Raw genomic sequence first — 16,650 nt, forward strand, 5'->3', positions numbered from 1 at the left:
GACTGTAAGCTCCTCAAGAGCAGAGCACAGTGTTTAGCACGATGTTTGACATACAACAGGCACTTGATAAATATTTATAGATGGATTAACTTCTTAGCATCATAAGTCTAGGGCAGGAGAGACCTCAAGGGTCATCTAATCCAGGGTTTCTTAACTTTTTCTACTCCCAATTTCTTTTCACCTGAGAAATTTTAATGCAACTCTGGATAAACATATATAAAATAAGTATATAAATCAAACATCTACTGATAGTAAATCATAAACAAATTTATTTTAAAACAATTCTTTGCTATATATATATGTAATCTTACTATTTATTAAAAATGAAAGGAAATTTGCATACTAATAATATGGAGGTGCTTGTTTATTTTTACATTAAGAATTAAATCTCGGTGGAATACTTGATACATTTTACTGTTGCCAAATTTTTCATGATCCTCACATTAAGTTATACAACCTCATTTGGGATTGCAATCCATGCATGTTCTTTGAGGTAGTCTAAACCACTTATTTTTACAGATAAAAAAACTGAGGCCAAGAAAGGTAAATGATTTGCCCACACTTATCCAAAATAGTGAGCAACAGAGGTGAGAATACAGACTTTTCACTGTCTCCCTCTTGCCCAACAAGTCATTCACTCATGTCTGACTCTTAAGTTTTCTGGGCAAAGATGCTGAAATGGTTTGTCATCTTAGCCAGTGTGTCCCCATTTTCAGATGAGCAACTAAGGGGGTTGAGTCACTTGCTCAGGGTCACATAAGGAATGTCTGAGGCCAAATTTAAACTCAAGAGTTTCCTGAATCCAAGCCAGATACTCTGTCCATTACACCACCTAGTTAAGAAGCTAACATTCCATTTTCCTTCTCACAATGACATTGATTCTATCTCACATAATGGTAGGGTTCTGGCCCTTCACACTCAGTCAACAAGTGTTTTAGTAAGCACCTGCTGTAAGCCAGTTTCTATGCTAAATGTTAAGAATATAAACAAAGCCAAAAATAGTACCTTTTTCTCAAGAAACTCTCATTTTATTGGGGAGACAATAAGCAAATAATTATGTATATATATTTGTATATACAAGACACAGGATAGGGGCAGTTAGGTGGCATAGTGGATAGAGCACCATCCCTGAAGTCAGGAGGATCTGAGTTCAAATCTGGTCTCAGACACAACATTTTCTAGCTGTGTAACCCTGGGCAAGGCACTTACCCCTAATTGCCTCAGGGGGAAAAACACAAGATAAATGGGAAAAAAATCTCAGTGTTGTACACTAATGTACCACTCATTTTCATTCCTTGTGCCCAAGTTCAATCTGTTATCTAGTCTCCTGACCAAAGGGCTCTCTACCAATTCCATTACTTAATCAAATGAACAACTTGGAACCTGGACCCTTTGATGACAGTATTACAGTACTAACAGTACCACAGCACAATACTTTCTGGGTTTAATTATTTAAAAAAAAAGGAAAAAAAAAGCTTATATTATCTATCTTTTAGCATTACTTTACAAATCAAATAAACTTCACCAGTTTATACTAGAAAAGAAGTATGGCTATTAGTAGGTTGGGGGCAACAGGGTCTGTATATCACACCAGTAGCTTAGAAGATAAGATGGTAGAATAATAATAACAACTACTAACATTTACAGTGTTGTAGAGTTCACAAGGTGTCTTACTTGTTGTGTCTTATTTGATTAATGAAGGAATGATATGAAATAGGAAAGATAGTAATTGAAACCTAGAAATAAATGAGGGGAAACAAAGAAATATTTCAAATGATGGTAGAAAAAAAGAAGTGAAAAAAGTAAAACAAAGTAACTTGGGATCAATAAGAAATATAGTATGAATAAAGAGAGGCTTAGAAAGATTTATATGAGCTGATGCCAGCAAGAAGACAATATAGTCAATGACTACAATATATACTAAAAGAATACAACAAAACAATCAAAAGTTAATGTTGCAAATTACAAAAAACAAAACAAAAAACAAACCCCCCAAACCAAACAACAGTTCCAAAAAAGAGGCTGAAGATACCTCCACCCTCTTTTTTATAGAAATGGAAGATCCAGTGGTGTGGTACAATGCTCATATTTTTATACTTGTAGAGATATGTCAGTTTTATTGATATTCTTCTTTTTTTGTATAAAGCATATTTTTCTTATGAGATGGTTCTGGTAGGGAAGGATATGAGATGTTAAAAAAAAAAAAGATAGCAATAAAAAGTACAGTAAATATAAAGCAAGAGAAAATGATACCTGCTGAGGAAAGACTATGTAGGATAAAGAATCAACTTATCTGAATTTCATATTGGATATAACCCTGGGCTTGGAATCAGCAAGAGTTGAGTTCAAATTCTGCCAAAGACACTTATTTGCTGAAGCCTGGGCATGTCACTTAACTTATGTTTGCCTTAGTTTCCTCAACTGTAAAACAGAGATAAAAATAACACCTATCTCCCAGTGTTTTTGTGAGAATAAAATGATATGATATTTGTTAAAAGTTCTTATAATAGTGCCTTGCACATAGTAGATAAAAGACAAATGTTTATTCTTTTCCCGTCCTTTACTTTTCCCTCCCTTTAAAGTCAGAGAAGGAAGAAAGTAACTAGAGAAACTAAAAAAAAAAAAAAAAAAAAAAAAAAAGAAAGGAAAAAAAAAGGTAAAGTGAAGCACAAGAAATTATTAAAGAATAATAAGAAAGAATATTATTAAAGAATAACAATTTAAAAATCTACAAAGCATGGGATTATAGGAAACAGTGCAAGAGAAGGGCAATAGAAAACTTAAGAGGAGAAATAAAAATGTCAAAGGTAGAGAGCAAAGGAGAAATGCCAAATAAGTTGCACAGGGCTAGTTAAAACCAAGCAAGTGTGGTGAAAAGCAGACAAAAAACAAAAACCAAGCAAACCTAGAAATGCATAAAAATATGGAATGTAATATATGCAGTCTATTGAGCTCTGAGGCACAAGCAGGAAAATGGAAGAAAAAACAATAAAAATGTTTTATAGGGAATTGTATTGAGGGTTTTCTGGCTTGCTATACTGGGGAAAAATTATAAATATATTATATTTTTAAAAAATATACTTTAAAGGGGCACCTAGGTGGTACAGTGGATAGAGCACCAGCCTTGGAGTCAGGACGATCTGAGTTTAAATCCAGTCTCATACATTTGACACTTACTAGCTGTATGATCCTGGGCAAGTCACTCAACCCCAATTACCTTGCCAAAATATATATATATATATATAAATGCATATACACATACTTTAAATAATTTTAAAAGCCTATCAAAGATCCCATGAAAAGGTATAAAAATGATACTAAGAAAACTACCAAGCTCTTAGAGACCACAGACAAATTACATACTATTTGTACAATATTTTATAATTATATTAAGTGTATAATAATGTATATTCTCCCTCATTAGATTGTCAGTTCCTTGAAGACTCTCTTTCTTTATATATATGTGTATATGTGTATATATACATATACGCACACACATAGATAATAACTACAAGGGCACTCTTAAGATCTCTCTTAAGAACTTTAGAATTGATTGTATGACATGGGAGACATTGGCCCAGGACTGTAGAGCATGGCGTGTCCTCATCAGAGAAGAGGCTGTGCTCTATAAGCAAAGTAGAATTGACTTAGCCCAAAAGAAATATGAGATGTGCAGTTAGAGAAGTTACCTCAAATGTTTACAGGAACTATTTGTATCTGATCTGTAGCAGAGCATTCCAAGCTCATGTTGGTCAGATCAGCCACAGTTGGACACAATGTAACTTGACTCTAACAGTCTTGCAGTACAAAAGACAACATCCAACCAATTATATACATAATATACACAGGTATGTATACATGTATGTATGTGCACATATACACACTTACTAATGCCATCAAACATCTCCCCAAAATAAGTCTATTTTTAAAATACCAATATTTTTTAGTATTTGAATACCAACATTCCTTAGTGTTTTCAAAATGTTTCAAATAATGTAATATTCCAATCTCCAAAGAATTAAGCATGAGTAGTACAAAGAAAGATATTAAGAATTAACATGATTGCAAAAACATAAGGAACATAATTCAAAGACTTGGAAGAAAGTAATGTCACAGAGAAATGAATGTAAGAAAAAGATGGGCTGATCACTTAATAAGGATGAATATTGTTTGACAGTCCTAGTACTCTCTGATATTCTCTCAATGTCAGAAAGAGGAAGTCAATAGCACTTTGCACCCTCAGTTGTGGAACTTACCAGCATGTCAGCTACATAGAATGTGTCAGTAGAGGCAGGTTGTGATGGCTACCATTAAAGGAAACATTCAAATCAATGAGATCATTTTACTATTTCCCCCGGAAGACTTTCAAATATTTAATCTCTCATTTTCCCCAAATAGCACAGAATACTTATTAGCACACTTGTGGTGAACTTGTGGAATTCAACTTGTCCATCAATTATGAACTTTTACTCTAACTGATGCTAAAACATAAATCTTTCACCCACGTTAGTTTTAATCAAGCTAGACCGTATCAACATAGATTTGGCATTTTTAAAATTCGTAAAACAGTATCCAGGAAAAAAATATTTTCAGCAAGTTCTGCAGTATAAGTCACTCACTAGGAGATTTAAAGGCTAATTTAAAGAGGTTTGGATTAGATACCTTTCTAGTTTTAAATCTACCATGATCACATATCCTATTTAAAGTTACACAGCAGTGAAGCTCTGAAGCCTTGAGGTGAAACTTGAAACTGTAAAACAAAAGTGATAGTACAAGCTTTATGACCATTTCCAAGTCTGAACGGCTTCTCCACGTGAAGATATGGTTTCTTTTAAATTATACTAAAGAGGAATGGGAGTAAATGACATTGTAGTAAAGCTCTCAAGCAGTTTAAAGCTTTTTTTAATGTTGTTGATTTATGGAGAAAGCGAGGGGGGGGGGAAGGAAGGAGGGGAGGATTTCCAAAAGTGTCCACTAGCACACAAAAGCAACATAAGAGGAAGTTTAAAACTCTGGGAATGTCTAACTCTCAGGGCACGATGGAGGGGCATTAAAGTTATTTCCTGAAGGACAATCCAGAGTCAATAAATCACTGTTTGAAATAACAGAGAAGAACTATATGGGGGAAGAAGAATCAGGGAAAATAAGGGGGGAGGGGGAGGTGATGCTACACCTACACTTTATTCGGAGGATAAGGCGTTTCAGGAGGCAACGAGGAACGAAGAGGCTCAATACAGCGGAAAGCGGAGAGGGAAGGATGGGGGGGGGCAGGGAAAGGAAGGGAATAGAAGAAGGGAGGAGGGGAATGAAAAGAGACGAGAGAAAACTGGAAGGAAACGGGAATAGCAAAGAGAGGAGGCGGGAAGAAGGAAAGCGAAGAGAGGGAGGAGGGGAATGCAGGGGAGAATGGGCGGAGGGCGAAGCAGGGGAGAAGGGGAGGAGAGAAGGGAGGGAAACTTGGGGGCATCTTCAGCCACGCCCAACTGCTGGGCCCGGGAAGGCCAAAAGGGAGGGAGCCGGAGCTCCGTGGCCGCCCCTCCGCTGCCCCGGCAGCCGCTCCCTTACCATTCTGAGCAGAAAGCCCCAAAGCAGGGCGCCTGCGGCCGGGAGCAGCCGCCTCTTCGTCCCCATTCTCCTCGGCCCCTAGAACGCCTGTTCCAGAGATCCCGGCTGCCGCTCGGACCCGGCTAGCGGGAGGCCAGCTCCGGTCCGGTCCACTCCACTTCCTTCCGGCTCGGACCCCAGGCGGGTGGCTTCGGCTGGGGCGCCTGCAGTGGAGCGGGCGGACTTCGACTTCCGCCCCGACGTGTCCAGCGCGGGCGGGGCGGGGGTGGATGGGGAAGACTGGAGGAAAGTCCCTCTCGCATGGCCACGCCCCGTGGGCGGGCCCTAGTGAGGGGGCGTGTCCTAGAGTGAGTGGGCGGGACTGTCACTTCTCACCTCCCGCTCCCCAAGCCTTTCCTTTTCCTTCTCCTTTTGGAAGCTTTGTCTCCTCATCACCAGATCTCTTCTCTGTGGTCTGCCCCACATTGCTTTCAAGCCTTGTCCTAGTCTCCATCCTCCTAATTCACCTCTGGCCAAATCAGGATTATACCTTCTAAAAGGCACAACCTCTCCAGGAGCTTTCGGATCAGAGGAACCTCCAGGGCCTCTGTTCATGTCATTTTTCACTTAGTCATGGAAACGTCGCTATGGAAGCCCGGGGAAAGCTCTGGACTCGGCTTGAGAGGACCGGATTTGAAAGCAGATTTGCGTGATCTTAGCCAAGTCACTTCCTGGCTCTGGGCTTCGCTTCCCTCAGCTGTCAGAATAATAACAACGCCCTTGCTATTCAGTGGCAAGAAGGAGCATTCTTGCTGCGTTTTAAAGCTTGTAAAGAACTTTACATACGTTATTTTATTTGATCCTCAAAAGGCCGAGGAGTGATTATATGAAGCAGTCAGAGTGATTACTGTGGAAGGCACCTCCCAGCTACCTCAGCCCGCACTTAGGGAACCTTTACTCCTTTCTCTCACTCCCCCATCCAATCAGCGCCCAAGTTCTCTGACCTGTGTCTGATTAGTGGTTAAGTCGTTCTCCGCCTCACAACACCGCTCTTCAGTGGATGCCCCTTCTCTTCTCTGGTGCTTCCGTCCTCCACTCTACAATGTAGATCTGATCAAATCACCCCCTATTCAACAAACTCCAGGCTTTCCCTCTGACTTCCAAAGTCCTTTATAATAACCTGGCGCTTGACTACCTTCCCAGTCTTTTTCCATCTTACTCTCCTCTACACGCTGAGATCGAGGACAGCGATCGTTCTCTGTTCTTTACACAACACCCTCCACTCTCTGCTTCAGCATCTTCACTGCTGACACTCCGGCTGGAGTGCTTTCCTCATCGCTGCCTCCCAGCTTTCTCCTAATTTAGGCTTAAGATTTAAAACTCAGCTATAGCCCTTGTACATCCTAGCAATTGTATGGATTAAATAACCCTTCCCTTAGAGACATACACAGTACTTTTAAAGTATCTTTTAAATTGAGTTCTCCCTATCAACAAAATCATACTTAATATCTGAAGTCCCAGCTAAAATCCCATCTTCTTCTTCTTCTTCTTCTTCTTCTTCTTCTTCTTCTTCTTCTTCTTCTTCTTCTTCTTCTTCTTCTTCTTCTTCTTCTTCTTCTTCTTCTTCTTCTTCTTCTTCTTCTTCTTCTTCTTCTTCTTCTTCTTCTTCTTCTTCTTCTTCTTCTTCTTCTTCTTCTTCTTCTTCTTCTTTTTATTATAGCTTTTTATTTACAAGATATATGCATGGGTAATCTTACAGCATTGACAATTGCCAAGCCTTTTGTTCCAACCCCCCCCCCCCATGGCAGGTTGACCAATACATGTTAAATATGTTAAAGTATAAAATAAATACAATATATGTATATATGACCAAACAGTTGTTTTGCCATAAAAAATGAATCAGACTTTGAAATAGTTTACATTTAGCCTGTGAAGGAAATCCAAAATGCAGGAGGACAAAAATAGAGGGATTGGGATTTCTTTGTAGTGGTTCATAGTCATCTCCCAGAGTTCTTTCTCTGGGTGTAGCGGGTTCAGTTCATTACTGCCCCTGTTGGAACTGTAAAATCTCATCTTCTGCATCATCCAATATTTGTATTTATATATATATATATATATATCATATATATATCTTGTTTGTACATAGTTATTTGTGATTTCCATTACACTGTAGTCAAACAAAGGATGTTTTTTCTTTTCCTTTTTTCTTCAGATTCTCAGTACTTAGCATATATTAGATGTCTGGCATATAATAGGCACTTAATAAATGCTAGTTGGCTGATATAACTAATGACTGAAGTAGGATATGAATTTAGCAATTCCTATCTCTAAGTCCAGAAGTCTATCCAGTGAACCACACAGATCACTAGTTTGTTGTTAAGCCACAGAGGATAAGGAATCTAAAGAAGCTATAAAGATCTATATAATAATGATTGTTACCCTGATGTGTGATTTTGAGCATGTCGCTTAATCATTTTGAGCTACAGTTTCCTTATTTGGAAAAAATGGGGACAATATATAAGACTTACCATGTGAGACAAACTAGTTGAAAGTATAGTAGGGAGGTATTAATGGGAAATCATCTGGTGGCTCAGGCTGGGACTTAAAGGCTATCAGTACTATACATGTCTGTGTGGGAGGGGTTAACTTTCATTTATTCAATTCATACAGCTACTAGGATGTACAGTGGATAGAGCTAAGTCTAAAGTTAGGGAAGACTGGAGTTCAGATCTCATGTAACTCTGGGAAAGTAATTTAATATCTTATTTGCCTTAGTTTCTTCAACTGCAAAATGGGGATAATAACAGAACCTATGTCACAAGATCATTGTGAAGGTCAATTGAAATAATATTTATAAAGTGGCACATACTAGGCATTGTATAAATACTGTTCTTATCACTCTTATTAGTGAATAGTTGTGCTGGGAGAAAGTTAAAGTTTGGAGAATAGCCATTATTCACCAGAAACTTACATTCTAGAAGCCCATAAGTAGGAGAAATCTGCAAAAGAGAGCACTTTGAAAATCTTCAAACTAGTACTAGTACTTCATATTTCTGGCTTGTGAATTAAAGTGATTCTCACTCATCAATTCATTTAAACAAGCATCTGTTACATCTCATCAATATTATAGTTCAAGCCACTGCAGATATAAAGAAAAAAGTTTGTTCTCAGGGAACTTAAATTCTATTCTAATTAAACCCATGTGATTGTTCTCAGTTGTGTCTTACTCTTATTTTTATTTTTTTCAGAGCCACAGACAAATTTATCTTTCCAAAATGAAATTAGGAAGAGAAATGAAGAACTGTAGCAGGAAACAAAAGTTTCTTCTTGGGTTTGTCATTTGATGATATAGAGTTTTAGTTACTGTGCAATTCCCTTGATTTTCCATGATAGTAGACATGGCTGGGGCTTGGGAACTTGCATCCCTGAAAACAGGTTACTCTTATGTTCCACAAGTACATTATTTGCAGGGCCACTTTAATTAATTGTACCCCAGATGAAGGTAATGCTGGAATGCTCCCACAAATCTTTATCTCAGTCTTTATCATAAGGTTATGATCAGAACCTGCAATCTGTAGTTTCTGGACTGACTGACAACATGCAACTTTTGTCATACAAATTTGAGATGTGACAGCTGATTTCAGTCCAGGAGGATTTTGGTGGTGTAAATGTTGAAAAGAGATGGCCAATTTGTTTGCAATATTAGAGTGATTTTTTTTCTGCAATTGGTCATATGATAAGGGAACCTGAAGGCCCTGATTTGATGATTTTTTTTTATTATGTGAGCTTTAGATAAGCTTCTCTAAATCTTAAGAATCAATGTAATTGTCTTTCATGTCTATAGTAAAAAGGTTGAAGACCCAAATACTCTCTCAAAAGATGGAATTCAGGGAATTAGAAATGACATCCTTTAGAATGCTCCAACTTGAAAGAAGCAGAATCAAAATCACTCTTTTGTTGTTATTGTTTCAGAGAGTAGTTTAGGATCATTGAAATCACTGTGTGATCTATCCTATTTACCTGTTTTCTTACTCCTATTCAATTCTGGAACTAGTTAGTTGTCTTTCTGCAGTATCTGTCCAAAATAAATGAATTGATGAACTATTTTAATGGGACTGATTGTTTATATAAATGCATTATCCACCTGGATGAAGAATATTGTATTTTTAGGCCAAAGTAACAGTTTGAAATAATTTTGAATTTTGCTATGCTAGCCCTGAGGTGGGTATTTGTTATCATTGTTTTTCTGATTCTCTGTGACCCCATTTGGGATTTTCTTGGCAAAGATACTAGAGTGGTTTGCTATTTCTTTCTGTGGTGTGGTGTGGAAAGACTCAGATCTTTCTGACTCTGGACCCAGTGTTCTATTCACTGTACCACTTAGCTACTCTCCTAAACAAACCCAAAAGAGACTGATAAAGCAGAGTAATTCACAATGAAAAATGCAACTGTTCAATAATCTCAATCCTTGTCTGCTATTCAGAAAGTTCTTTTTCTAAGTAAGAATTTTTTTTTCTGAAAATCAAACTGTAATAATTTTAGAAGTTCTATTTTGTTTGTGATTTCAGAACAAAGGGAACTGAGTGAGCCTATGAATATAATATAATATATAATATAGATTATAGCCAAAACCCTTATCTAATCTTAGGAATAGACTTGCTGAATGAATTGAATAGTCAAGTTGGTTCTCTTGGGACAATTCTGAGTGAACACTGACAAAGTCATAATATTCAACTCTTCTTTGTAAAGTATTCTATAATCCAGTGACACTGACCTTCATGTTCCTTATACTTCAATGCTTTGCATTCCCACATGCTTGGATTGCTTTCTCTTCTCATCTAGGTTTTTTCACTTATTTGTTTTCCTTAAAGTTTCAGCTCAAATTCCCTTTCTGAAAGAGACTTTTCTCAGCAATTTTTTTCCTATTTTTTTTTTACACACATACAATATCTATATCTATTGTATATATAAAATTTGTATATCGCCACCTCCATTAAAATGGGAATTCCTTGTGGGAAGTGTCTGTTTTGCCCTTCTTTGTATCTCCAGTATTTATCACCATGCCTGGAACAAAATAAATAATTAATAAATGCTTGTTGATTTGACTCATAATGCCTCCTTATGAATCCTGGGAGAGCATAACCCTGCTATGTTACTTTACTTTAGTTCTCTTTCAAATTGATAGCTTCCTTTTTACCAGTCTTGTCAAGGATCAAGAAACTCATCAACAACTTTTAAAAATATCTCTGAGGGTAGAGATGTGTTACTTTTATAACTTTAATTTCGTCCAATTTATGGTGTTGATAATAAGTGGAAGAGTAGCATAATTAGGGAGCTGGCCTGGGGATGGTGGTGGAGGGAGAAAGGTCAGGAAAAAGAGTGTTTAAATCCAGCCTCTAGCATAGATTGGCTCTCTAGCCATAAACAAATCCCTTCATCTATTTAAAGCTGAGGCAACTTCTCTGAGATTATAAATTGCAGGGTAGCTACAAATCTTTGTAGACAAAAATCTTTTCACTTTGAGTTCTCCCTACCAACAAAATCATGGGTCAGAAGCCACTCTCCCTACTTCCTCCTGCCTCCTGCCATTTGCTTTTGATTCTTATTGGATCCCTGATATTAGCAGGGCTCTCCATAAATATGAAATACACAATCTGTTAGGAATCTGAAGCTTTTCCATTCACTGACTATAGTGATGATCAAATGCTAGTGAAAATGCCTTGGAAACTGATAAAGGAAAGGGATTACTATTTTCCCAGACAATCAGTACTGACAAGAGTACATCTCTTTTAGGATCCATATATACAAAAATATTTGTAGCAGCCCTTATTGTAGTGACAAGAAATTGGAAATTAAATGGATGCCCATCAGTTGGGGAATGGCTGAATAAGTTGTAGTACATGAATTAATGGAATATTTTTGTTCTATAAAAAAAAGATGAGCAAATTGGTTTCAAACAAACCTGGCAAGACCCAATGAACTGATGCTGAGTGTAATGAAGAGAACCAAAAGAACATTGTACATAATAACAAGATTAGGTAATGATCAACTGTGATGGACTTACCTCTTCTCAACAATGAGGTTATTTAAGGCCTCAGGATGGAAAGTGCTATCCGAATCTAGAGAGAAAACTATGGAGACTGAATATGGATCAAAGAATAGTATTTTCACCTTGTTTGTTTGTCTTTTCATTTTTTGTGGGTTTTCTCTTTTGGTCTGATTTTTCTTGAGCAATATGACAAATATGGAAATATGTTTAAAAGGATTGCACATATTTAACATATCAGATTTCTTGCTGTTTTAGGGATGTAGGAAGGAAAGGAAGGAGGGAGAAAAATCTGGAAGACAAAGTCTTATAAAAATGAATATTGAAATCTAGCTTTACATGTGTTTGGAAAATAAAATAATATTGAAAATTTTAAAAAGAGTATCTCTTTTTAAAAATATCTCTTCTCTTTTTTTGCCTCTGGTTGGTATGCAATTATAAATAAAAGGTTCTTCTTTATGGGTTTCATAATTGTCATTTAAAAGGGTACATTTTTTCTTTGAATGCTATTTTTTATTATATTATAAATAAACTTCAATAATTCTCATTGATGTGGGTACTGGACACTTTCCAAGGCAACCTACTCATGCCTTTTATCCCAAGCAATTTTTGTACATATCCTTCTATAAATCTCAATAGATACTCATTTTACCCAGTGGATTGAAAGACTTTTTATATTTTCTGGTTACCAACACAGTACTCTAAGTGTCCATCTCTTATTACTCATGTTTGTTTCAGATTTTTTTTTTTTTAAATATCACCTCTCAAATTACTGTTCAGGAGTGATTGGTCCACTCTGTGATCTAGACAGCAAAATGTGGTCCAACCTAGGGGGTCCATGAGATCTCATGAAGTCAAAACTACTTTAATAATACTAAGATATTATTTGCCCATTAAAATTCTCTTCCCTTTTTCAACTACATATCCAGGTGAGGCCAGATTTTCTGTACATAATTAAACCAAAACATACCATAATAGATTGAATGCAACAGCAGATAAGAGAATTCAACTGTCTTCTCTTAAGCCAGACATCAAAAAGATTTGCAAAAATATATAAAACAATGCCATTTTTCTACATTTTTTGGCTTGGAAAATATGGTTATTTTTCATTAAAATATGTTGTTTCTAAATAATGGACTTATTATTGTTATTTAAAAGTGTGTTAATAAATGTATTTTAAAGAAAATTTCATTTATAGGACCCAGAAAAAACAAAAGCTATTTGTGGTCCTCAGTTTTAAGAATCTAAATGGTCACTCTTTTATATTCTATCTTATTTGATTCTTATAACAAGTCTCAAGTCTTAGCTATAATCCTACCTTCGGGAAAAATTTCCCTATCCTCTTTAATACTAGTGCCTTTCCCGTAAGATTAGTTTTAATTTATCCTGTATATATTTTATTTGTAAGTTGTCTGTCTCCCCATCAAATCATTTATATATAGTTATTTGTATGCCCTCCCTCCTCGCCCCAATTAAAATTTGAACTCCTTGAGGGGAAAAAACTATTTAAAGGGGTCCTGAGAACAAAAAAGTTTGAAGACCCCCCCTTAGGTCTGGGGATATTTTACCTTTTTTTTTCCCCAAAAGAATTAATGAAGTTTTGAATGAATCTTGTGTTTGAAGAGACCTTAGAAATTATCTTATATATCTGCCCCCCTCATTTCCCAGATGAAGACACTGAAACTCAGGGGTAGAACCAAGATTTTAACCCAAATCTTTTTACGCCTAGCTAATATACTCTGTAGCAAACCTAAGTTAAGAAACTTAAGTTGAAAAAGAATCATCACTTTTCCTCTTAAGCAAAGGCATAGGTGAAATGTGACATGAGCCATTCGTATGTTTTTCAGGAGCTTCAAAAACTTTCCTCACTGATGATGAACTACTCATGAATTCAAAGAATGGAATTGGGGGTGTAAGAAGGGAATCTTTCCCAACAATAGTTAAATTGTCCATGAAGAAAACTACCTTTTGCTTTCTCCTTTTGAGCCAGCACAGTCACAGATTTTTCCATTTCCTAATTGAACTGCTGAAGTCAGAGACCTAGAGATGGATCTAGGAAGCAGTATATAAGAGAAAGTTGGTCTTTACAGTGACTAAGATGACTATCTTGGATAGAGACAATAGCCTCAAAAAACCATGGTATCTAACCTAAGGAGCCTGAGAGTAGTTCTTTTCCAACTAGCTCTGTTCTCTAGAAAAAAGGTCCTAAACTTTATGTTGCATAGAAACTTGAAAATACTGAGTATAGTGTTTTGCACTTGGAATCAATAAAAACTAGATTTAGACCATTGGTAGCTGTATGACTCTGGGCTGTTACTTATCTATAAAATCAGTGAATCAGTGCCTTATCTATAAAATGTTGGATGAAGGGGCAGAGAAAAGGGTTGGATTCAGGGGTCTTTGAGTTGGTTTTCAGTTCTCAACCTAGGATTCAAATATTATTATATTTCTTGTTTGTCTGAATATAACCACTAAAAGTACTTTATGTACTACTTAAAGCATGCTCAAAGCTTTCCTGAGATATGACCCACCCAGAACCAAGAATAAAAAAAAAAAAACAGTCAAGATAAGATGTCATAGAAATTAGAGTTTGAAAGTATTTTTTTATTTCTCCCCTGTCATATATTATGGATGGAAAGCTGAGAACCAGAGAGGTTCTCTCTGATGGACTTAAGAGCACACAGATGGTTAGTCAGGTTTAGTATATAGCTTCCTGCCTTCTAATCTAGTGCTTTCTCCCCTACATTGAATTTCTTATAATCACATCAGGCAGATGAGTCTGAAGCCACTATCTTTGGATCTACTTTAAGTTTATATCATACAGGCAGGGCTGGCTGTAAGTAAAACTGTGAAGTTATTACTTTTAAAAAAATCTATTTTATTTTATCTTTAGGTTCATATTCTCTATTGAAAAAGTAAGAAAATCAAAACCTCAACTTCATATACTGGATACGTATTTTTAAAATCTCAATTTGTACTATCATCTCTTTATCAAGAAGTAGGTAACATTTTTCCTTCTGAGCCCTCTGGAATAGTTTGGTCATTGTTTTTATTAGAGTTTGCTGGAGAATTCCAAGTTATTTGTTTGACTAATATTGTGATTCTATAAATTGTTCACTTGGCTCTGATGACTTTACTTTGCATCAGCTCATACAAGTTTTGCCAGCTTTCTCTGAAAACATCTCATCGTTCTTTATAGAACAGTAATATTCCACCCCTATCATTATTTAATTGATGGGCATCCCTTCAAATTCCCATTCTTTAACACCACAAAAAGAGCTTCCATAATTATTTATTTTTAAATACATAAAAATAAATTTTCTTCCTTTTCTTTCTTCCTTCTCTTTGTGATTTGGATCTATATGCAGTACTGCTGAGTGAAAGGGTAGGCATTGTTCAATTTGCTAAGTACTTCTTTAGCTCCTCATCCTTTACTCTTTCCTTGCCCTTTCAAAGACCCATTATTCTTAGTCTATCTCTTTTCCTTTTTCTCCCTCTTTCATCAAAATTACTCTCCTGAAAAGATCTGATAAATTTATGTTAACTTGGAAATGACTGTTAGAACTTCACTTTTTAACTTTTTCAGGGTTGTTTATATTTTAACAGAGGAAAAGATTTCTGTGTGAAGGAGTAGTGTTTTAATTTTAGAATTAGCAGGCCAAGTGGGAGAAGAATTTTGGAACATAGAAAAGGCTTTTTTGGTGACTTGAAATCACCACATGTAGGTGACTCCCTATTCTGTTTATGGCCCTTACTGTAGAGATTTAATCAGATATGTTATTATTTGCTTGTTTTATTCCCAGTTAATGTAATCCACCTCACTCCTCATTTCCATATCTACCTTCACCTTCTTTCCTATCCTTTTATATATTACTTCCAAATTAGGAAGTAAGGACAAACAAGCAGAAAATATTTTTTAAATGACTAGGAATGATACATTTTGTGCCATCTATTTTATTATAACTCATAAAATAATATGACATGACCATTGAGTAAATATCCTTAGGAAATTTTGCTGACTCTAAGTAATTATTAGCTTTAGAATGTATCTTGTATATCATCATCATAATTCTGATATTTTAAGTAGTTCTTCGAAGTTATAAAAATGCTTTATATTTGAATTTCTCTTGAACATTGGGACTGGGAAGGACTTAAAAGACCATCTTAGTCTCATTTTACCTATCAGGATATTAAGTGTCAAGGAAATGAAGTGACACTATCAGAGGCATATAGCTGATAGCTGGTTAATGGCAGACTAGAATTCAAACTTCTGCCTCCTGGTGTTTTTCCTCAGCATGGTAGTCATAGACAAAAATAAAACATTTCATCTATCAATAACTATTTTAGTAATCATATTTATTTTTCAACCTTTAAATACATGGTTTATCCAGTCATTTATACAAACTGGATTTAGGATAAGATAGAATTAGGATTGGGATAGACTAAAATCTGGAGGGAAGCCAGATGGTGAATTGGTTAGCGCACAGGATCTTCAGTCAGGAAGATTCATCTTCCTGAGTTCAAAACTGGCATCAGATACTTACTAGCTGTGGGACAATGGGCAAGTCTCTTAACCCTGTTTGCCTCAATTTCTTCAGTTGTAAAATGAGCTGGGGAAGGCAATAGCAAACCACTCAGGTATCTCTGCTAAAAAAAAACTCTAAATGGAGACATGAAAAGTCAGACACAACTCAACAAGAAAATCCAATGTTTTTTTTTTTTTGTTTTTTTGTTTTTTTGTTTTTAGAATTTAAAATTTCAGTGTTGCAGAGTTTTTCCCCCCTTGGAAGGCAGGCTAATTGCTAGTATTTGCCTCACATGGGCTTTGGGTCCTCTTCTTATCTAAAATGACTACAGAATACTATATATCTAGAAAATTTATTCCTAGCTAAAATTCAAACCCCAAAGCAATTTTAAACCAGCTACTGCCAGTTTGTAACACCTTCATACATATAAATGTAGTTTTTAAAAGAGAGAAGAAAACAAAAGCAATAAAGGAATTCTGTTCCTTAAGGGTAAATACTTAGATAGGATCTTTTAAAAATGCCATTGAAATTAGG

The 16,650-nt window shown here is 36.1% G+C and overlaps 1 protein-coding gene across 3 annotated transcripts in view; it reads right to left on the bottom strand.

The window, feature by feature from the left end:
* Positions 1-16,650, bottom strand: part of SPPL2A (signal peptide peptidase like 2A) — a 104,751-nt gene that overhangs the window by 43,914 nt on the left and 44,187 nt on the right. The window contains exon 2 of one of the 3 annotated variants that reach the window (XM_074294497.1): positions 5,566-5,844. In XM_074294497.1, coding sequence (XP_074150598.1) covers positions 5,566-5,631 — 66 coding nt within the window. In that variant the 5' untranslated portion in view covers positions 5,632-5,844. Of the gene's footprint in view, positions 1-5,177; positions 5,197-5,565; positions 5,845-16,650 lie in introns of those variants that run through there. The other 2 variants (XM_074294498.1, XM_074294499.1) reach the window with 2 other exon arrangements.

Source organism: Sminthopsis crassicaudata, chromosome 2 (genome assembly GCF_048593235.1).
Source record: "Sminthopsis crassicaudata isolate SCR6 chromosome 2, ASM4859323v1, whole genome shotgun sequence".
Taxonomy (NCBI): Eukaryota; Metazoa; Chordata; class Mammalia; order Dasyuromorphia; family Dasyuridae; genus Sminthopsis; species Sminthopsis crassicaudata.